The sequence below is a fragment of the Triticum dicoccoides genome, chromosome 4A (assembly GCF_002162155.2).
Source record: "Triticum dicoccoides isolate Atlit2015 ecotype Zavitan chromosome 4A, WEW_v2.0, whole genome shotgun sequence".
In the NCBI taxonomy this organism is placed as follows: domain Eukaryota; kingdom Viridiplantae; phylum Streptophyta; class Magnoliopsida; order Poales; family Poaceae; genus Triticum; species Triticum dicoccoides.
Genome location: NC_041386.1, coordinates 38,994,293 through 39,018,161, shown reverse-complemented (window position 1 = coordinate 39,018,161; position 23,869 = coordinate 38,994,293). Strand labels below are relative to the sequence as shown.

General features: G+C 44.9%; 2 protein-coding genes across 2 annotated transcripts; both read left to right on the top strand.

Annotated features, from left to right (window-relative positions):
• The first annotated feature begins 5,482 nt into the window (after nt 1-5,482).
• LOC119288637 (putative cyclin-dependent kinase F-2) lies at nt 5,483-6,643 on the top strand. The gene has a single exon (XM_037568218.1). It carries the CDS (start codon nt 5,483-5,485, stop codon nt 6,641-6,643), a length of 1,161 nt encoding a protein of 386 aa, XP_037424115.1.
• Nucleotides 6,644-12,605: 5,962 nt separating this feature from the next.
• On the top strand, nt 12,606-13,793 carry LOC119288636 (putative cyclin-dependent kinase F-2). The gene is made up of 2 exons (XM_037568216.1): nt 12,606-12,770; nt 12,849-13,793. Exons 1-2 carry the CDS (start codon nt 12,606-12,608, stop codon nt 13,791-13,793), a joined length of 1,110 nt encoding a protein of 369 aa, XP_037424113.1.
• Nucleotides 13,794-23,869: the final 10,076 nt, after the last annotated feature.

The following is a 23,869-nucleotide window of genomic DNA, read 5'->3' as shown; positions in this document are numbered from 1 at the left end:
GCGAAGACCCGGGCCGCGTGGGCCTCCCGCGGGCTCGGGCGGGCCGGCGGCGGCGGCGGTGGCACCTGCCACGTGTCGGTGTGCGAGTGGGCTGAGGCGGCGGCGGCGGACGCGTCCGGCCGACGCGAGGGATTTTTAGGGTTTCGTGGGGGGAATGAGATCCGAAAAACGGGGGGGGGGGTCTATTTATAGGCATAAGTGGAGCTAGGAGGGTCCAAATGAGGTACGGTTTTCGGCCACGCGATCGTGATCGAACGCTCTAGGTGATGGAGCAGAGTTTGGTGGGTTTTAGGCCAAATTGGAGGGGTGTTGGGCTGCAACACACACGAGGCCTTTTCGGTCCCTCGGTTAACCGTTGGAGTATCAAATGAAGTCAAATTGATACGAAACTTGACAGGCGGTCTACCGGTAGTAAACCAAGGCCGCTTGGCAAGTCTCAGTCCAATCCGGAAATGTTTAATCCCCACACACGAAAGAAAGCGAGAAATGACCACCGGAGGAGAACGAAGCGCCGGAATGCAAAACGGACAACGGGGAAAAATGCTTGAATGCATGAGATGAACACGTATGCAAATGCAATGCACATGATGAAATGATATGAGATGCATGACAAAGAAAACAACACATGGAGACAAAGACCCGAACCCGAGAAATAAATATAACTTAACGCCGGAAACGGCAAGAGTTGGAGTACGAATTGGGAAAGTTATATCCGGGGCGTTACAAGTGGTTACCATGAAATCAGAATGAAACCTGAAGATATGGAAAAACTACTTTTTCAACACACCTTTGGACATTATGAGTACTTGGTTGTGCCATTTGGTCTCACTAATGCTCCAACAACTTTTTGTAGGATCGAAAGTATGTCTAGAGGGGGGGTGATTAGACTACTTGACCAAATAAAAATCTAGCCTTTTCCCAATTTTAAGTCTTGACAGATTTTAACAACTTAGCACAAGTCAAGCAATCAACCTACACATGCAAGTCTAAGAGTATAGCAGCGGAATGTAAAATATTGCACATGAAGGTAAAGGGAGGAGTTTGGAGGGAGCAAACGCAATGTAGACACGGATATTTTTAGTGTGGTTCTGATAGGTGGTTCTATCATACATCCACGTTGATGGAGACTTCAACCCATGAAGGGTAACGGTTGCGCGAGTCCATGGAGGGCTCCACCCACGAAGGGTCCACGAAGAAGCAACCTTGTCTATACCACCATGGCCATCGCCCACGAAGGACTTACCTCACTAGGGTAGATCTTCACAAAGTAGGCGATCTCCTTGCCCGTACAAACTCCTTGGTTCAACTCCACAATCTTGACGGAGGCTCCCAAGTGACACCTAACCAATCTAGGAGACACCACTCTCCAAAAGGTAATAGACAGTGTGTTGATGATGAACTCCTTGCTCTTGTGCTTCAAATAATAGTTTCCCCAACACTCAACTCTCTCTCACAGATTTGGATTTGGTGGAAAGATGATTTGAGTGGAAAGCAACTTGGGGAAGGCTAGAGATCAAGATTCATATGGTTGGAATGGAATATCTTGGTCTCAACACATGAGTAGGTGGTTCTCTCTCAGAAAATGAATGTTGGCAGTGTAGGCATGTTCTGATGGCTCTCCCCATGAGTGAAGAGTGGGTGGAGGGGTATTTATAGCCTCTACACAAAATCTAACCGTTACACACAATTCACCAAACTCAGTAGGACCGAATCAGAAAACTCGGTGGGACCGATTCAGTTCAAAATGTGAATGTTAAGCTTTTCGGTGGGACCGACATGTTAACTCGGTGGGACCGATTTGATTAGGGTTAGGGCATAACATAATCTCGGTGAGACCGATTACACAAACTCGGTGGGACCAATTTTGTTTATAAGCTAACCAGAGAGTTGGTCAGGCAAACTCGGTGGGACCGAATCGCTCATTTCGATGAGACCAAAACGTTACGAAAGGAAAACAGAGAGTTTGCATTGCGAACTCGGTGGGACCGATCGCTCATCTCGGTTGAACCGAAACGTTACGAAGGGAAACAGAGAGTTTGCAATCCCATCTCGGTGAGACCAAGATCCCTATCGGTATGACTGATATGACTAGGGTTTCTGGCAGTGGCTATGTCAAGTGACCTCGGTGGCGCCGGATAGAACAATTTGGTGGGGCCGAATTTGACTTTTGGTTTGGGACATATGTGAATATGAGAAAGTGGTTGAGGGGTTTTGGAGCATATCACTAAGCATTTTGAGCAAGTAAGCCATTAAGCAACGCCTCATCCCCTTTTAATAGTATTGGCTTTTTCCTTCAAAAAAATAGTATTGGCTTTTCCTATGGACTCAATGTGATCTTGGATCACTAAAATGAAAAAGATAGAGTCTTGAGCTTGAGCCAATATGTGTCCTTAGCATTTTGAAGGGTCCACATTCTTAATCCATGCCATGCCAATCATTAAACTTTCTGAAATGATCATCTTGAAATAGTATTAGTTCAATGAGCTATATGTTGTTAATAATTACCAAAACCACTCAGGGATAGTTGCACTTTCACTTTTCAATCTCTCATGAACTCAAACTTGAAGCCATTTTAAAGAAATTTTGTGGTAGTATTCTTTGATGATATTCTAATTTACAAGCAAGTGTTTAGTACACTCAGAGCTAACCAACTAGTGCACCTTTTGCCAGAAAAAAGTGGAGTATTTGGGACATATATACAATACAAGAAGGTGGAGTTGCTACTGACCCTATTAAAATACAAGTTATGGTTGATTGGCATGTTCCCAAAGATGTCACTCACTTGAGAGGATTTTTGGGGTTAACGAGCTATTACAAAAGATTTATAGAAAATCATGGCTAATTTATAGACCCCTATTTGACTCTTTCACAAAGGACTCCTTTGTATGGTCTGATACACAACAAGCAACATTTACCACACTTAAGAGAAGCTCACATCAACTCATGTTCTAGCTCTCGCAAACTTTTACAAACCCTGTGTATTGGAAGAAGATGCAAGTGGGTATGGTCTAAGAGCAGTCCTAATGCAAGAGGGCAAGCCGACTGCCTACATGAGCAAGAGCATTGGACTTAAAGCACTAATAATGACAAAGAGGGACTAGCAATTATAGAAGCATTAAAAATGTGGAAGCACTATTTTGCGGCCTCTTCCCTCAGAATCAGAACTGACCAAGAGAGTTTAGAATACATGCAAGAGCAAAAGCTCACTAGGGGCATCCAACATAAATTAATTATAAAATTGTTGGAATACAACTATAATGTTGAGTACAATACAAGAAGGGAAAATAAAGTAGCATATGCTCTCTCAAGGGTTAAATACATAGTGAACAGTTTGATTGCCAGTACCGTTTCTTCCTCTATGGATCATTGATGTGGTCAAGTCTTATCAAAATGACCAGAAATGCACTAACAATTGGCAATTAAGGCAGATAAAAAACCCATTTCACATTAAAAAATGGCATTCTCAGATACAAAATAATTTTTTTGGTTGGTAGCACTATAATCTTAGACATGAGCTGATACAAGCTTTTCATAAGTATGAACTAGGGGTACACTCTGGTGAAAATGCAACTTATCAGATATTACACCTATTGTTCCGTTGCGCAGGGTTGAAACAAGATGTAATTACATATGTCCAAGCTTCTCATCTATGCCAAATAAATAAAGCAAAGCATACCCGTTACCCTAGATTGTTGCAGTCACTTCCAATTCCTGACCTTGCTTGGTGCCATGTAAGCATGGACTTTGTGGAAGGGTTGCCTCTGTTTGAACGTAAGGACCTGACTTTAGTGGTGGTGGGTAGATTCACTAAGTATTCTCATTCATCTCTATTAAAACCCCACTTCAATACAGTCCGTTGCAAAGGCCTTTCCAGGCAACATATTCAAATTGCATGGATTACCTGCTATGGTAGTAACTAACGGATATAGAATCTTCACAAATCACTTGTGGCAATCCTTGTTTGAGATACTTGGAATCAAGTTTTATATGAGTACTTCATATCACCCTCAATCTGACAACACGATAAAGAGAGTCAATCGGTGTCTGGAATCATATTTGAGGTCACAGCTTTTGAAAATCCAAAAAGTGGCACTCATGGCTCTCTCTAGTAGAGTGATTCCTTAAAACTAACACATTTCCAGGCATTGTATGGATTTTCCCCGCCACTCATAGCAAAAACTAGTCGGCATGAATTCATTTCACTAGATTCAGCGAACTTAGTGCAAAACACATAAATGGCCGCTCAATTGCTTAAGGTTGTTAAGAGCATATGTCAGGATGAAACAGTTTGTTGACAAAAAAAGAATTCCTAGAGAATTTCTCATGGGTACAATGGTCCACTTAAAGATCCAACCTTATAGGCATACTTTAATGAGCTTTCACAGACATTTGAACTACACTCTAAGTTCTATCGCCCATTCAGAAGACTAAAGAAAATTGGAAAGTCCTCTTACAAACTGTTGTTGCCAGAAGGTTGTAAACTACACCCTACTTTTTATGTAAGTCAACTTAAGTAATACAGTGGCCCTGAAGTGATTTTTACTCCACACATGCCCTTGGTTGATGATCAAGGACACATCATAATGGAGCCAGAAGCGGTATTAGTAAGAAAACTCATTCCTGCCAAGGCCACAAGGAGATTTCAGTGTACCGGTAGTGATAGTACAATGGTTGGTGCAATGGGTTAATGTGACAACTAAGGAGGCAACATGAAAGGACTCTGCTTTTATCTAGAAGATTTTTCCTGCTTTCCAGCTTTGAGGGCAAGTCTGATCTTCAGAGGGGGGTATTTTTCCTGCATCTACACTATAAAGATCTTCTTCAGTTAGATGTTCACTATCCGGGTTGTAACTCTAGCCGTCACTAAGTGGTTGGCACTATTCCCCTTTTCAAGCTATAGAACCCTATCTATCTAGTTTCCTCTAAACTCGGGGCTATTTCTTGCAATCCGACTCTGAATTTGCATGATTTCCTGATCATGACACTAAGACAAACAAAAAAAGATGAGAGATCTTTAATTTGTTTATTACATTACATTGTGATAGGCAAGTGCAAAAGGCTGATATGAACCGAAGGGAAATGTAATCATGGTTCTCGATTGGGAATCGAAGATTGCAAGCCAAAACGCAACCGCCAAGGAAAAGGAAGAAAAAAAATAAGACATTCAGACCCCCAAACAGCATCGCGTCTGCTGTACACAGCTAACCGGCGCTTTGAAAACGCAGGCGGCAAGCCAACGAAATTCGCGACCGTAACTCGGATTGTCGTCTGTGGATACTCGATCGCCTAGGGCGTAATTTCGACTCGAATTTGAATCCGACTCCAATCGAGGCCGCTCCTGCGTATATTTCCACCCCGAATTTCGTCGATCGATCCATCCGCTCGACACCCACCTCCCCTCGTCCGGCGATCCCGCCTCCACCGCGCGCGGATCCCCTCTCCAGCAACCAAAGCGCGCGGCTCGCTGCGCCGAGCTAGCGCGATGCCCCCCCGCAAGCGGCCCGCCGCCGTCCTCGACGCCGGTCACGCCACCACGACGACGAGTAGACAATCGTCGGCGTCCTGCAAGAGGAGCCGCACCAGAATCCGAAGCACCGAGGAGTACGAGGAGGAGACCCGCCTCGGCGAGGGCGGCTTCGGCTCCGTCCTCCTGGCGCGCCACCGCGACACCCGCAAGATCGTCGCCATCAAGTACCTCTACTGGCCGGACGGGTCCCAGCAGCCCCCCGACGCCGCCGAGCTTCTGCGGGAGGCCCGATTCCTCGAGGCCTGCGACGGGAACCCCTACGTCGTCGGCTTCGAGGGCCTGGTGCGCGACCCCGACAACGGCGCCTTCGGCCTCGTCATGGAGTACGTCGCCGCGCCGAGCCTCCACAAGTTCCTGCGGAACAGGCGCAGCGGCCAGCCGCTCCCGGAGTCCACCGTGCGCGCCATCATGTGGAAGCTCCTCACCGGTGCCAAGACGATGCACGGCCGCCACGTCGTCCACCGCGACATCAAGCCCGGCAACATCCTCGTCGGCCAAGACGGGGAGCTCGTCAAAATCTGCGACTTTGGGCTGGCGATCTCCATGTCCGAGCTGCCGCCGTACAACCAGGCCGGCACGCCGTTCTACGTGGCGCCCGAGGTGCTCCTGGGGAAGCGGGACTACGACGCGCTCGTGGACACGTGGTCTATCGGCTGCGTCATGGCCGAGATGCTCACCGGTAAGACGCTGTTCCTCGGCGATGATGACGACGACGCCGCAGACAATGAGATCGTCCAGCTCTGGAGCATCTTCCGCTTGCTCGGGACGCCGGACGAGAGGACGTGGCCGGAGTTCACGTCGCTGCCGCTCACCGCAAAGGCGCTGAAACTGCTACCGCGGGGGCACAAGCACGACAAGCTGCGGGAACTGTTCCCTCAAGAGAAGCTGTCCGAGCATGGGTTCCAGGTGTTGCAAGGCCTTCTCACGTGCAACCCCAACCAGCGACTGACGGCGGCCACGGCGCTCAAGCACCGATGGTTTGCTGCTCCTCGTGCCGCCGCCGCTCCAAAGGTCGAAAAGAAGGCACCAAGGACCAAGTTCATCCCGCCGGCCATGCCGCAGAAGAATCTACTCAAAATTCCACTCGCCGTGTGGAACGCAGCACAACAAGTGTAGTTGAACTCTCGTGAGCCATCTATGTAAATGCTAGGATAAACTCTCGTGATGTAACTGCGCTTGGATGAGCTATCTATGTAAATGCTAGGATAAACTCTCCAGATGTAACTGTGCTTGGATGAGCCATCAAGTAGAACTTGGTCGCCGGATCACCCATTAGTGTTGGCCTGCTTTTCTGAATTGTATGTGCCATTATGCACACGTTCAGAGAATCAGAGATGTGTAAATTGTGATGTACTAGTTTTGAGAGACCCATCACAGTGCTGTTGTTTACAGATGCTCAGTTGTTATTGAGTTACAGTGCTCAATTTGTGCGTTTTTTCTTCCAAAATCCGGAGTTGATGATAAATATGTACTGGTACAAATGTTCTAAGCAACAGAAATCTCGAGTGATGGATGAATTGATGGTTAAAATGTCCTGTTAGCTGGTGCAGATTTCATGAATACTTATAAATTTAATAATGGTACTAGTACAGCAATTGGACTTGTTCATGTACTTCAGTGTTTGTGTTTCCACCATCTTTTTCATATGCAAATTTCTATACTGTGAAATATTACCTCCGTTCGGAAATAAGTAGCGTGGTTTTATTTCAATATTTGAACTAAACCACACCACTTATATTCGAACAGGGGAGTATATATAGGAAAAGGAAGTATATCAGATCTTCGATACGTCAAACTGTGGAAGAAGACCTGCAGGGAGAATGAACCAAATTCAAGAGCTTAGTTCCTTTCAGTTCAATCATGTTCATAGATAGAGCTAACATGGCTGCCCATTTGTGTCTGCGTGAAGCCCCAGTCTCATTGGTGCATGGATGATCAGAAATTCAGAACTCAATCATTACAAAAGTAAGTTTCAAGATAAAAACAACAAATATCGAAGTGGCATGGAAGAAGCCATCCTTTTCCCCAACCGTTCCTCTCCAAACCTTGGGAGAGGTGATTCATGGACGCATCGTGCCACCACCTCTCCTCCGCCAACAATTCGCGACTCCCTTTTCCTCCACGGGCTTTGTCGATGTGGGAGTGCAGAGAGGTCCATATCTACTGGATGAAGTTGTAGATTTCCCTGATTTGAGGCTTTTAGGCAGGTTTTTGTTGTGCATTGCTTTGGCCCTTCCAGTGGTGGTGGTGGCGGTGCTCAATAAAGTCTCCTTTGGTGGCACCTTATTGGTGGTGGTGGTGGCGCCAGTCCAGTGAATAAGGTTCACTCAAGTCTCCCCAACTGGACGGTGCCATTTGCAGTGGCGGAGCACAGGCTCCCGTAATGCGCGCGCGGGGCGCGTTGCAAGCGGGAGTGGGGCTAGGCGATTGAATAATCAATGATGGTCGAAGCAAAGTAGCCACTTGGCAAACCTCAAACTGTGAACATATGTGTTTTGACGCTTTGATAGAGAATATCTTGCCCGTTTCGAAAAGATAGAGAATATCTTACCGCGTGTTGTTGCTTATTTGTCCTTACTTTGTTTTTTTGCACTGATGCTGCTTAATTAATCCACTTTTTTGTCCTTGACACTTCACACATAAGAGCATCTACAGTCACGATAGGCAAATCTGGGTCCCTATACGTCCGCGGACAAGCCCGCAGACAGTTACCGGGCGGGTCTCAATTTTTTTCAACCGTAAACCCTATATTCAAAACACCTAATACATGGAAAGATAGGCACGTTGATCGTTTTGAATGTTTTAGTCCATGTTGGACCGGCGAGGTTGTGTAAACACCAAAAGGGTTGTTCATAGGATTTCTAGTATAGAAACATCCGTATTGGACCGCCCTGGTTGGGGGTTTTTAGTCCCACCTCGTCACCGGAGGAAGGACGCGACCGGCTTAAATGTCCGCATTAGGCAAAAGTGTTAATCTACTCTCTCTTAATAGGTGCTATCAATACTCGCTCTGTGAAGGAGCTCATATCCTTCGCAAGACGTGCATTGATGGCCGCTACTAAGACTACGAGTGAGAAAGGATTTTAAGTATGAGAACTTTTTTTTATTTATTCTCATCAAGCTCCTACGAAAAAATCATGACAAACACAATGTATCGAATACATAGAGGGCAAGGTGCATTCCGACACAAGTGAAATCGGATAGGTCAGGGGGATTTGGTGCAATTTTTGCTGGGGTCAGGCTGTCAGTTCCGACATGACGGACACGCCTGGGCTGTCCGATATCCGCCCCATACTTGGGTTGGATACGAGGGATGTCGGCCAGCCCGGGTGTTTGAGGCCGCTTTGAAGCTTCTGTCTGGATGCTTTTCGGACCGTCTGCCCGGACGTTTGAGGGGGGTTTAAGGCACCCGGCTGTAAATGCTCTAAGGCAATCAACTTCATTTCATGCTGCTCTTCCATTTATGAATGCAGCACAAGAAACAAAAGGCGGTTGGAGAAAGCAGGGGAATCAAGTTAGGAAAACAAAGAACAAGAGCAGAACAAAAATATTACTCTTTTAGAAATTTCAATAAAAATATATATAGCAACAGGGGAATACATCGAAGCAGAAAATTGAGCAGTTCCGCACCTAGCGGCAGATCGCTAGCCGCTCGTCATGTCCAAAGATTAGTGCAACGCTGTGCAATATAAAAAGCTAGTCATTTTGCTTTGAGAATATACACCTATCAAACATGTCAATTCAGTACGCGAGGTCCCATCAGAGTCGGCTTTTAGTTAGATGGTATAGGGGTTCACATGCATGTGTTGCCATTTTCTCTCTTCTCTCTTCCAAACTAATTCATCCATTTATTTCACCTTTAGTAACTTAAATCATTAATACCTCATAAACCAAAATTCTGATTTCAAAACTTTTTATATATTTGAACTCCTGCCGCAAAGACCTTTAAAACAAGACCAGTTTTGGGTATATTTTAAATCGGTTTAAAATTCATGAAACACATTTCACATAAATCATATCTATTTTGATATCACATTTTTGAAAAAATATTTCACTCCTCTAAAATAAATTGTTGCACATTTAAAAAATAATCAGTTTCATAAGATGACAATTCGGTTTCATATGTATTTTCAGAACCCACATATCACTTTTCATAAGCTTGTTTCCCAAAAATGATACCTATTACAATTCCACATTTTTGGAGTAACATATTTCTCTCTTTTGAAATAAACTATTACACATTTTTAAATAATCATTTTTATAAGTTAACATTTCAGTTACATATTATTTTCATTTTCAGAACCCCATTTCACTTTTCACTAGCTTGTTTCACAAAAATCACATCTATTTCAATTTCATATTTTTAAAATAACATGCTTCACTCATTTGAAATAAACAGTTACACATTTCCAACTAATCAGTTTCACAAGTTGACATTTCACTTCATATTATTGACATTTTCAAAAGCCACATTTCACAAAGATCACATATATTTCAGTTCCAGAATTTTAAAATAACATAGTTTACTGTTTAAAAAAATGTTACACATTTCAAAATAATCAGTTTCACAAGTTGACATTTCAGTTTCATATTGTTTCTTTACTTTCAGAACCTACATTTCACTTTTCACTGGTTTGTTTCCCAAAAATCACATCTATTTCAATTTCACATTATTGAAAAAGCATATTTTACTCTTTTAAAATAAATCATTACAGATTTCAAAAAAAATAATTTCACAAGTTGACATTCAGTTTCATATTTTTTTTTCACTTTCAGACCCTACATTTCACATTGGACTAGCTTGTTTCACAAAAATTACACCTATTTCAATATCATAATATTGAAAAAGCATATTTCACTCTTTTGAAGTAAGTCGTTACACATTTCATAATTTTCAATTTCACAAGTTGAAATTTTAGTTTCACATTTTTTTACTTTTAGTAGGTGCATTTTACTTTTCATTGGCTTCTTTCACAAAAATCACATCTATTTCAATTGCACATTTATGAAATAACTTATTTTACTCTTTCGAAATAAAAATGTTACACACTTCCAAATAATTAGTTTCACAAGTTGACATTTGAGTTTCATATTTGGGTTTAATACGTTTATGTGAAAAATGTTATTCACTTATTTCTAGTGAAATATGTTAGTTTCAGATTTTTTCTAGTGAAGTGGGTTTATTTCACGTATGAAATGTGAAACGTCAAAAATTTAATGTGTTTGAAATATATCCAAAATTGGTCTAGTTTCAAAGTTCTTGATGTCAGGAGTCTAAATATATAAAAACTTTCAAAAAAAGAGTCTGTAGTTCAAAAGATTTGGTTGATTTAAATTGTCTAAGAGAAAATAAAGTCTATGGATCTGTTCCGCGGGTAGAGTGAAAGGAGAGTCTTGCATGCGTATCGTCCCTGACAAAATGTGTACTTTGAGGCCTATTATGTTGTCACTGATTTGACCAAAAATAAAGATGCAAGAAATATACTGGTGTTATACATTTAGGTGAGTCATACCGTTTAACGAATCTCAGGAAAAGTGGACGGCCTCAGATCTACCGGTCCATGACCCAATCGTGCAAAATGACTGAGGGGAGTACATGGGGATGCATGTTGGGTTGAAAATGGAATCTCCCATTGAAATGATTTAGTGTTGATCTTGATTTAGTGCAGTTGTCAGCATATGAGAGCGTCTCCAACAGGCGCGCAATCTCAATAGTGCGCTGGAAAAAAACAGATTTTTGCGCGCGCAGAGTTGAAACGGGTGCTCCAGCAGCCACGCAAAAAACGCGCACGCGGTATAATGGGTTCAGCGCGCGATGGAAAATGGCATCGCGCGGCGCTTATTTCGTGCGCCCACTCCCGCACGCTGGCAGTGATTACTCACGCGCGACTTCACCAACTACTAGATCCACGCGCTGGTGCCGCCGCCTGCACCTTTTCCATTTGCTCCGGCGACCCGTCGGCGCTTCCCCTGTCTATCCCCGCGGCGGCTAGGAAAGATGCGGAGAGAGCTTTCGGGATTTTGCAAGCCCAATTTGCTATTGTGAGAGGACCGTCTAGATTTTGGGATCAAAAGATCCTTTGGTACATTATGAACGCTCGTGTGATCATGCATATCATGATCATCGAGAATGAGTGTGTACAAAATTTAGACTATTCTCAGTATGAACTCTTGGGACATCCCGTGCGAGTGCGGAGAAGGGTTGCGAGGGTGGCGCGATTTATTGACTCCTATCATGCTATTCGACGTGCCGAAACGTATGACGATCTTTAAAAGAATCTAATCGAGGAGTGGCGGGCATGAAATGACCGATAAACCTAATGATGTTGCATGTTTGATATTGTATTGTTGAACTATTTGTCGCATTGGAAGATAAACTATTTGTTTGAGTTGTAACAAATTGGACTATTTATGTTGATTTATGTGTTTGATCTTTTTGTTCTATTTTAAGTGTGAAATGCTTTTGTGCTGGGCGTGAGCGCTGTATATTTACCGCGCTTGCTGTAGCTGTTTGCGCGTGTCATCTTTTGCAGTAGCCGCTGAAGCCAGCGCCGTTCTTGTGAAAAAAAGGCTATTTCGACGCTGTAAAAAGTTTTATCGCACTGCGCGGTTACACACCTGTCGGAAATGCTCTGAAATGATTTAGTGTTTATACACAGAAAAGGATGATAAGCAAGCCCAAAAAGCTCATAGCAACAACCCCTGATCCACTTCCATCAAAGGCAAATGATGGCCGCCGGCGTAACGCGCAGGGAAACGAAACCGAGTTCCAAGCAAAAACGCGGGCGGCAAGGCAACGAAGCTCCACCGCAACTCGGATTGGATTCCGCCGTAACTCGGATTGAACTCCCTACGCATGTCAGCGCAGCGCGTCGGGAGTACTCAGTTCATCTCAACTTGAATCCGAATCCCATTGCGCCTTCCGCTAGCTCCTGTAGGTAAATACTACGGATCCACGCGCGCATCCATCCACACACGGAAGCTCCTCCCTCCCCCTTCTCCATCATCGATCTCTGCCTGTTGCTTAGTTCCGCCGCCCTCTCCGGCAACCAAGCAGCTCGTTCGCCGAGCTAGCGCCATGGCCGCCTGCAACCGCAAGCGACCTGCTGCTGTCCTCGACGCCGTCCACGCCACGACGGCTCAGCATCAACAATCGCCGGCGCGCTGCAAGAGGAGCCGCACCTTCATCGGGATCACCGACGACTACGAACAGGTGAACTGCCTAGGCCAAGGCGGCTTCGGCGTCGTCCTCAGGTTGCGCCACAAAGTCACCAAGAAGGACTTGGCCGTCAAGTTCCTCTCCTCGCCGGACGACACCGAGGAGGGCCCCGACGTCGAAGATCTTTATCGGGAGGCACGATTCCTCGAGGCCTGCCAAGGAAACCCTTACGTCGTCGGCTTCGAGGGCCTGGTGCGCAACCTGGACACAGGCGACGTCGGCCTCGCCATGGAGTACGTCGACGCGTCGAGCCTCGAGGACAGGCGCGCCGGCCCGCCGCTCCCGGAATCCATGGCGCGCGACTTCATGTGGAAGCTTCTGACCGGGGCCGAAAAGATGCACCACCGCCATGTCGTCCACCGCGACATCAAGCCCGCCAACATCCTCGTCGGGGACGGGGACAACGGGGAGCTCGTCAAGCTCTGCGACCTCGGGCTGGCCATCTCCTTGTCAGACAAGCCACCGTACAGCCAGGCCGGCACGGCGCCCTACATGGCGCCCGAGATGATCCTGGGCAAGCGAGACTACGACGCGCTCGTGGACACGTGGTCCATCGGCTGCGTCTTTGCCGAACTGCTCACCGGCAAGACCTTGTTCGCGTGCGACGGCGAAGATGAAGACGACGATGACAAGATAAAGGTTGACGTATACCAGCTGTGGAGCATCTTCCGAGTGCTCGGGGTGCCGGACGAGAGTACGTGGCCAGGGTTCACGTCGCTGCCGCACACCGCCGAGGCGCTGCGGGTGCTACCGGCGGGGCACAACCACAGCCGGCTGCGGGATTTGTTCCCTGAAGAGAAGCTGTCCGAGGAAGGATTTCAGGTGTTGCAAGGGCTCCTCACGTGCAACCCCGACAAGCGACTGACGGCAGCCGCCGCGCTGAAGCACCCATGGTTCGCTGCTCCTCGCTCTGCCGCCGATGCCGTTGAGAAGGTCGATGCTCTGTCCTTTCCGAAAAAGAAGACACCAAGGTTCAAGTTCATCCCGCCGGAGAAGAATCTACTCAAAATCCCACTGGCCGTGTGGAACGCAGCGCAACGAGTGTAATGAAACTCTCTACTGAGTAGATGTGACTGTGCTTGGATAAGCCATCTATGTAAATGCTAGCATAAACTCTCTTGATGCAAGTTGTAACTGTGCTTGGATGAGCCATCAAGTAGAACTTGATCGCCGGATCAGTCATTAGTGTTTGCCTGCTTTTCTGAATTCTATGCACATGTTCAGAGAATCAGAGATGTGTCTAGTGTTGACAGATCCTCAGTTGTTATTGAATTACAATGCACAATTTGTGTTTTTTTTCCAAAAAAAATCCTGAAGCGATGATAAATATGTAGTGCGTACAAATGTTCCAAGCGAAAGAAATCTAGAGTGATGGATGAATTGGTGGTTAAAATGTCCTGCTGGTGCAGATTTTGTGAGCAGTTATAAGTTGGTACTGGTACAGCAATTGTTTCCGGCATCTTTTTTCGTATGCAAATTTCTGTACTAATATGAAATGCTCCTGTATTTTTTTAAGTTTTTTTTTTGAAAAAAAAGAAAGACCCCCGACCTCTGCATTTGTATTTTTTTAAGTTAGCTACACATGGTAATGATAGTATGGCATGTGTCGGATCTTCAACACAGCGAGCTGTGGAAAAAGTCCTGCAGGGAGAATGAACCAAAATCAAGAGCTTAGTGGGCCAGCGCAACCCGATGATACACTAGCATTGAAACTGAAACAATGGCGTGGATCAGCTCTGTTCAGGCTGGACGCAGTAGGCAGTACGTGAAGCTCTAGACTGACAAAGTTCACGAATGGCACTACCATCTCGAGTAGAACTGGCCTTAGAAAGTTAGCGGAATAAGTTTCAGTAACAGTGTGACAACAACCAGGATCAACACCAACAATAACAATAAATTTGAAAAAACTTTTGGAATATCAATAGGAGGAAGCTAATTCTATCCAATGGCTCTGTTTGTTTATCATTCGGTGTCACCATATTAACTTAACATTTAGTATTTCTATCGCTGTTATACTACCGCTTTCCTCCATGCTGATGTATCTGTTTGTGTATTGCATTACCATCGTTATACTTAAACCCGTGATATACTATGCTCGAACAATTATTGCTTCATAGTCCCTTCGTTTCTTTTTAGTCTGCATTTAAGATTTGGTCAAAGTCAAACTTTGTAAAGTTTGATCAACTTTATAGCAAAAAATATCAACATCTACAATACTATAGCTATATGGTATGAAAATTAATTTCAGGATGCATCTAACAATATTGATTTCATATTGTGAATCTTGATATTTTTTTCTATAAACTTGATCAAAGTTAACAAAGTTTGACTTTGATCAAATCTTATATGCAGACTAAAAAGAAAGGGAGGGAGTACCTTGAAAGATTTATTCCTCGGTTGGGTGCTCAATTAGTTATTGGTCTACCTAATCTTTTCCGCTGCTAGGTTTGGGTTCGGTTCAAAACATTCGCAAGAATTTTGAATCTCCCATTCAACCCCCCTCTAATCGATATACTCTCGGTCCTAACAAGAATGTGTCAGAGTAGATCGTACTTGGAGTAGCTCGAACCGTTTATGAACGATTCTGGGAACCGTCCACGAATAGCCGCTCAAACTGAAGACCGAAGGCACGGCCTCTCTACTTGGTTGCAGGCGTACAATTTTCACGATCCGCCAGCGCTTCACCATCCAGAGCTAATCATCGCCGGAGAATTATAGGAAGGAGATTAGAACCACACTGGTCTTCTAATCATGAGGATTAGATGATTAGTCTAGCTCTAATTAGTCAACTAGGACCAACTAGAACTAGAACTAGAAGAACTAGATAAGGCACTACAAGAAATATGTCAACTAGTGACCTTCTATCAGTGACCCTGGAAGAATTGGCCATAGATCTATGACCATTTCAGACCAATTGATCAAAAACTGTTCGGGGGGCTCCAAACCCCAAACTATAACGACCACTTTGGTTAGAAAGGCTTGTGAGATCAGATCGCTGGTTGATGCAATGACCCAACTCCGTAGTTTTTGTTAATTATGTAGTTATATACATTGAGGGATGCCATTGTCTATGAAAAAAGAAATTGCTTGCACGTGTCAGACGGATGAGGAGCCTAAAGTAGCTTGACAATTATAAGCCGGGTGTTTAGTGTTTTACTGCTTCAGTGATTTCCTTGCCATGATCTGCACCCGCTCGGATGCACCCCTAGAAGTGTCTTTCTGGGGAGATAGGTTACCTTGACCTGAGAATTTACCCTGACCGGAATTGTGGTTATTGCAGGCGAATTTGGGGCTGAGGAAAGAAGACGAGGAGCAACTTCTCTCTGGTCTGGTGGTTGGAACTTCAGGACAAGGTAGGTAGCATCCCCATCTCCCTTCCCCTCTTTCTCTGGTTACTAATGTCGCTAAATTAAGGAATATTTGATGCAAATCCTGGTTGTGTCAAGGAATTCAAGAGGGATTTGTATGAACAAGTCCATTTTTTATTTAGTTAGTACCAAACAGAGAAGATGCGGTCCAGATTGGCCAATTTGCTGCTACCACATGGATTTGTATCTATGCAACCATCTCCCTGTTGTTTGTGTTGTTTGGATTGCAAGAAATTCAGTTTTGGGTGACCTGCACTTAGTTTAACTTCTCTGAATAATCAACCGTATTGTTTCTGTATTGTTTTGCTGCTGTATTGTTTCTCACTCATGATTGATCTAATGCCAGGTGAAGGTTTTCAAATGTTGAAGGAGCAGGACAATAGGAACTTCTGTGATGTCTTGTCATCTATTTTCTTTTCTTTTCTGTAGAATAGTTTTGTTTGGCACTTACTGGTACCTTGGATGTAAAGATATGTACCGCTAGAACGAATGCATGTAAAGATATTTTGGGCTTCTATAACATTTCATGTTGCTTTGAAAATGTATCGGAACTGGGCTAGGCCCAAGATAGCTTGTAGTGTGATGTGTTGTAATGTCAATGACATAATAAAAAAAGTTGGACTGGATCAATTATTTCGGCCCAGCCCAAGATTTTTTTTTAGAAGAAGCCCTAGATATATTGAACAATTATTTTTGAGGAGAAAACTAGAGAGGCCCAGCAAAGAAATGGCCCAGAAAAATACAGAAAAAAATCTGTCGTCAAAAGGGATGTGCAAAAAAATTAAGAAGGCCAAATTGTTGGGCCAGGCCCATGTAGCTAGCGAAAATTAACAGAAAATATATATATTAAAAATGTTGAATTAATGGGCTTGGCCCATATAGACACCTAATCGGATCGGGCTGTATCTAATCCACGTCAGTTTGCCACGCTGGATCCTACGTGGCTTGGGGAGGCTGCTAGTGACCAAAATTTTGGTCGAAGAACCAACGACCTTTTACAGAAGATCGTTAATTTCAGTTTACGACCGCCAGCTTTTGACCTTCGGTTTTTGGTCACAAAAAGGTCACAAATGAAAAACTATGACCTTTCAGCGGCCAATGGTGAGGGTCACAAGTTGACATATTTCTTGTAGTGAGGCTTCAAAACTTGTATGTCCAAAAGGGGCCAAGACCTCATGTATATACAGGTTGGAGGGGAGAAGGGGCAGCCAAGAGGAGGGGAAGGACTCCCCTCCCCTTGCGCCGGCCAAAGGGGAAAGGGGGAGTCCTTCCCCCACGCTAATTCGGCCTCCCACTATGGGAAGGGGGCACCTTCCCCTCTTGGGCCTTGGTGGCCCAATGCCCCCCCCCCCACACACACACATGTTGGCCTTTTAACATCCGTTGATGTTTAAATTAATATAAAAACCTTCTAATTATTATTACTTATTAGACCCTTTTATATACAATTCAGCATCATTAGAAACATTTTCCACCTATATATTAATTATCACTAATATTCGGTATTACCCGATACTTTCTGAAACCCTTCTGGTAACCCCGAAACGCTTCCGGTTCCTGTTGAAACTGTTTCGAATATTAATGAAAGAATTCGATAAACCGATATTCTCGTCCTCCTAACACTCAGCGGATCATGATTGCCTTAATCTTGTGACACCGTAGGTTCGTAACTCATAGACATGAACGAAACTCCTTCGTTCAATGACCGATAGAGGATCCGTGGATGTCCATATCGATCCCTATGAGTACATCAATGATATTTGAGTGACCTTTGGTTATCATGTGATGTTCCCTTTGCTCCACGATACTTCACAAAACCCGGGATGTACCAGTATCCTCCTGAGTCATCACATACTCACTATATTGTTATCCTCGTTACCAGTTTTGTTTTTCTTTCTCGTTATCGTGTTTCAGCATCCTCGTGACGAAGTCACCTGTGTGTGGCCAGATGATGATGGATGTCGTCACACTGAGAGGTCCCTAAGATTATCTCTCCATCGTTGGAGTAAGCAATCCCACTCTCGAGTTATCTAGTCTCTTGTCAAACTTCTGGATGAGGCTGTAAATTGTCGTTAATATCACCGTGTTACATGTGACATTTGAGCAACCCCCAAAGTCCACCGTATGGTAAGAAGTGACTACGATACTCTCATGGTCTAAGGAGAAAAATCAGATGCTAACACTCTGTATTATTACAACTGATTACAGATGATATTAACTCAATTCATAACATACAAGATTGGGTCGATTCAATAGGATCATTCTTCCAATGACATAATCTCAATGTTGTTTTAGGACTATCGTTACACTTAACGATATTCTAAGATCCGGAAAACATGATCACCAACAACACTTGAGCTAGTCCTAGAGGCAAGATTAGAATTTTTTTATTTTATCGTTTATCATTCCACATGTGCATATGGGTTTTCCACCGCATCGCATCAGGATCATAACAGTTATAACATAGCATATGAACTCTTTAATTGTGAATATGAAAAAAATACAAATATTATTGCCTTTAAGGCATATGTGATAGCCTGACTTATTAGGGATGATAGACTACTCATATTAATAAGAAATTTCTTCTTTTCCAGGAGCTCATTCGGAAAGAACTTCAAAGTTAAGCGTGCTCAGCTTGGAGTAGTTTCAAGATGGATGACCGACCGGGAAGTTGCTCCCGGATGCACATGAGTGAGGACAAAGTGCGCAGAAAAGACTAGTATTGATCTGTGTGGCCAGCCTAGATCCCGCCAGGAGTAACGACCACCGGCGGGTGTGTCCGGGGCGTTACAAGTTGGTATCAGAGCCGACCCTCGCGGTTACACGGATGTTTGTGGACAGGTGCGTGGCACACGGCATGGCACATGTACCGGACTGGATGCACAGACGTATGTGCCAAGAGGGAATGTTCTTGTGGCCTGACGAGGACGTCGGTTTCTCTGAGTGAGGGTGTATGTGATAGCCTGACTTATTAGGGATGACAGATTACTCATATTAATAAGGAATTCCTTATTTTCCGGGAGCTCATTCGGAAAAAACGTCAAAGTTAAGCGTGTTCAGCTTGGAGTAGTTTCAGGATGGGTGATCGACCGGGAAGTTGTTTTCGGGTGCGGACGAGTGAGGACAAAGTGCGCAAAATAGACTAGTATTGACCTGTGGGGCCAGTCTAGATCCCGCCAGGAGTAACGACCACCGGTAGGTGTGTCCAGAGCTTACAACAAACACATCCGAACCGTGACGCTAACCGATACAGGACTGTGTTGGATGGATTATGTGGTCCAAACATATGCGGGCAATTTGCAGGTCGCTATTGGAGATGCCTTAACAGGTCATCTTCAAGAACGGGCAATTATCAGTACCTGAACTATCTGAACCTGAACATTTTTGAAGAATTCAACAATGACACTGACGAAATCCACATCCTGTCGAAGCGGTACACTGACTGGTGAATGAACCACTAAAATATGCTTATTAGGGCAACTCTAAGCGACCCCCTAAAAATAGTGGAGGAATCAACGGAGTAAACCCTTAGTGGAGTATTTTTACTCCACTAAGTTTTTGTCGAACATAACCGATGACTTATATATAAAGGATTAAAAACCAAATTTGCATCGATTTAAACTACCAAAATTTGACATAATGTACATGTACTCACCTGAAATTTGCATAAAGTTCAACATAGATTCTACTTAAATTAGACTTTGGCTTAAACTCAACCTAACCATAAACTCTAATCACTCTTATAGAGTGCTATCCATTTGGCCCGCGTCATATCATCGATCTTGGGATCCGGCCCTGTGCCCTCATCGCCACAGTCGGGGAAGATGTGGCGCTATTCTTCGACGTCAATCTCCTCCGCGTCATCGGAGAGGATGACGGCCGCCCCATCCACCGCCTCGTCGGTGAATCGCTTCCGCTGCGTCCACCAACTCGGGGTACTGGCGGCGGAGGTCCGCCATGTACTCGGCGGCGGCGGCGGCCTCCGCCCCGAAGCACTCCCTCGCCTCCCTGCTCTCCCTGTCCACCAACACAGTCACCGTTCCTAGCAGCAACGGCTGGAGCTCGACGAGCGCTATCCCAAACGGGAAGTTGAGGCGCGCTGTGGAGCCATACAGCAGGACATCCTGGCGGTCGTACTCAAGCGCGGCGAGTTCGGCCGTGTGGAAGGATCTGAGCCAATGGCGTTGGTGGGTCTCTCTATCCGTGATCTCCGCCACCCAAGTCCCCCATCCCCGCCATCGGACGCCGTTGTACTTCCTCTACGGCTGTCGTAGCGCGGGAAGGTCGGGGAAGCTGAAGAGGCGGCATCGTCACGGCGGCGGCGGTTGCTTGAGGAGGATCCGACGGAGGACGCATGACTCGCATGGCGGCGCGGATCCGCGCTGTGGATCGGTGGTGGGGATCTCCTGCCACCGCGTCCGGCCATTGGGAGGAGAGGGGATGATGTGGACATAGATACCATAAATACATCTACAAATATTACACGAGACATCGCTAACACAGTTGCACCTGGACCTATGACTAGAGCGCGTGCGAGACAAATAAATAATCAGGTTATGTCGCTCCTTTGCACTTATAATTTAACTAATGAGAATATGATATTACACTCATGTGTCAATTTTCTTGTACTGAGAGAAAGTGATAAAGAGTTAGAAGATGAAAATCATTCTGTGTTGAATCTACAAGCAGCTGTGCTAATTGCATGCATGGGCTCAACCGAACCATCCATCATGCATGCTACGTCTACAGCTTTTTTTTGAGGGATAAAGGACTTTATTCATTTATCGAAAATCACAGTTTGTGAGATACAAAGAGGATTATGAGGGTTAATAAGCCACAGGTGGCGCCCCCTAGCTAAGGAAAGCGAAAATTTAGCCAAACTATGAGCATCTCCGTTCGAACGGCACCCTTCAAAAACTAACTGACAATTAAAACTGAAAATTCTAGACTTGATTTCTGAGATTACCATGCCATAAGGGCCCATGCTGTTGTTGGATATATCTTTGACCACTTGTCTTGCGTCAGACGCCACTATCAGATTATGAACTGACAAATCCTCAGCAAGTGCTAAGGCTTCTCTGCATGCCAAACATTCAAGAATTGCCGCATCCAGCATTCCTTCAACCACCAATGCTGAACTTCCCAAATAGTTTTCCTGGTCATCACGGCATACGGCCACTACCGTCCCTCTCCCATGGCGTTTAGATACCCCCGTATCAACATGGATTTTGACGAATCCTGCCGGCGGAGCTCTTGGCCTTACATTGCCCCTTGCTGCTATTCTGGTTGTCGCGCTTACTTAGCTACGTCTACAGCTAACAAGTGCAAGAGAAGCAAAGAAGGATTAGATTTCATGGACCAGAATAGGCCACGTGTCCCTGGACTTTTTTGGCTGCTTTGGAAGTACACGCCGGCCCATCGCATCAATTGGATTCGGCCTTACCTGAAGGAGTCCACATTGGACACGACAACGTACAGTACCGACCGTCAATAAATAGTTAGCATTTGTTAGGGTTTAGACTAGGGTTTTGTTTAGAAAAGTTTAGCTATTGGTACTTTTATTTGTCTTCGCTTGTAGTGACTAGTGCGACCGTCAAGATATTCTATCGAAACTTCAATTTATGAGATTTATTCATCTAGCATATCCATCATTTTTAAATTGATTGGCTATTATTTTCTTGCATGTTCTTCGATTTGCTTGCAGGAAAAATCCTTCGTGGATAAGTCGATCGCGTCGTTGGCTCGGTCGATAACACCGTGGAGTTGGTTCAGCGATTGCCATGGATATCAGTCGTGTACGGTTCTTCCTGTACGGTTGGTAGCCGGATCGTGAGGGTCAAGTCTCACCCAAATTCGTAGTTCCTCTCATCAAAAGATCGGGCCCCAGTTCACATCAGGGGGCGGGTGGGAACGGCAAAGGGGCGCGTCTGCGGCGATGATGGGGGAGGAGGAGAGGCAGAGGAGACGAAGAGGAAGAGGAGAAGAGGTGGTTCTTTTTTACTTGGCCGTGAAGCGAATGAGTAAAAATAAAGGCGGCCGAGGATGCTAAGAATAGGTTAAGAGCGGCGTTTTTGCTCCCGGGCTCAGATGAGCCCGGGCAAAATAAAAAAATCATTAAAAATAGAAAAAAAAAGTAAAAAAATCCTTTTTTTGCAAGCAAGATGCTCATGTGCGTGATGTTCGCGCAAAAACTTGTTGAGTTTGGACATTCGAGGAGCGCGCGACAAAAAAGATAAAATTCAGCTCTGTGATTAAGGTTACTGTTCATGCATTATTTGTACCGTTGTTTTTTTTTTTGCCACAAGCTCCTCAGATGTCTAAACGGGATGAAATTTTGAAACGCACATCACGAGCACGCGAACATCTTCCATACAAAAAAAATAGATTTTTTTTGAATTTTTCTAGTTTTTTTTTGAATTTACTGTACCTCAAAAGCAGATGAGCCCAGACACCGAGTTGGATTTTCGGGGTTTTACTTGTTTAGCCGGTCATTGGGGAACGGTTAGAGTTACTCTTAAAGGAGACCAACGACACTCAAGAAGACGGCAACTTGAGAGTTTCATTTGCTACGTGCTCCGCTCATGCTTGCTTCACAACTGTAGTTAACTCCAATGAGTCTTGTCGTGCGCAATCATTCCTCTATATATATATATCTGCCCTCATTTGTGGACCGGGCTTCATTTTCGAGGGTGTTTGGTTTTAGAGACTTTTTTATGTTGGGATTAGAAAAAATCCCTATCAAACCAAATAGGGTGAGACTTTTTGCTAAAAGTCCTTAGAAGCATCTCCTTAAAAGTCTTTTTTAAAAAGTCCTAGGGACTAGAAAAAGTCCTAGTACTAGAGAATCAAGCACCACCTTTTTCCTCTCAAGTATTTGTAATGTGGCTCTAGAACCCTGGAAGTACGTACTTGGTAGACGTCGCGTTTTTTTACGTTCGCGTTCCGTATGCAGTGCGAATCCGAGCCGACCATCATGCACACTGTCCAATCAGTTAGGCTCACCGTTGTGTCAGCCATGCACCAGCCACAGGCTAGTAGATTCGTTTCTCTAGGTAGGTCCCGTGCATACTCTGTCCCTCCCATACTCCTGTTTAGTGGCAGGCCAGCTTCATAATTATATCTGGCGTGGATAATTAACGTCGCTAGTTACTTTTTGTTGCAGGATAATGTCACTAGTTACTGTGGGATTATTACATGTTAACCCACAGCCTCACTAAAAAATCACGCGTGTGCAATTTTTATGAAGGCTTTGTCGGATTTTATGAAGGATATGCCTGAACTTTGCATTAAAAATCAGAAGGACTTTTGGAAAAACCAATAAAAATGAAAAGTTTTATGAGTTTTGACAACAAAGTTCCAAAAACACAGTTAAAACGTTCTCTACCTATTTTCCAAAAATTGCAAGCTATGCCAGAGTTTTCCAAAAGTACTTCTATTGAGTATTTAACCAAAAACCATCACAATTCATGGAACCGTGACGAAAAACTACCACTTTACGATTTTGTCCCGAAAACTACCACTTTTTTTCTAATCCGTGGCAAAAAACTACCAAGTCGCGAAATCGCTCGCTTGGCCCGTGCTAAGCACAAATCTGACCGCTTGGGCCCACGAACCAGGTGCCACCTGGCCATCCTTCGCGCCGGAGACGCACCCGCACGCGCGCGCCCGCTCCCACCTCGCCGTCGTCGTGCCCACCAAGCTTCTGGGGCCGGCCACTGCCGCGTGGCCGCCAGCGCCGCGCTGCTGCCCCCGCCC

Excerpts from the sequence above, each read along its gene's own strand:
- LOC119288636 (XM_037568216.1), top strand. The coding sequence starts at position 12,606 with ATGGCCGCCTGCAACCGCAAGCGACCTGCTGCTGTCCTCGACGCCGTC. Across the intron at positions 12,771-12,848 it reads TAGGCCAAGGCGGCTTCGGC|GAGGGCCCCGACGTCGAAGA; the intron begins GTCGTCCTCAGG and ends GACGACACCGAG.
- LOC119288637 (XM_037568218.1), top strand. The coding sequence starts at position 5,483 with ATGCCCCCCCGCAAGCGGCCCGCCGCCGTCCTCGACGCCGGTCACGCC.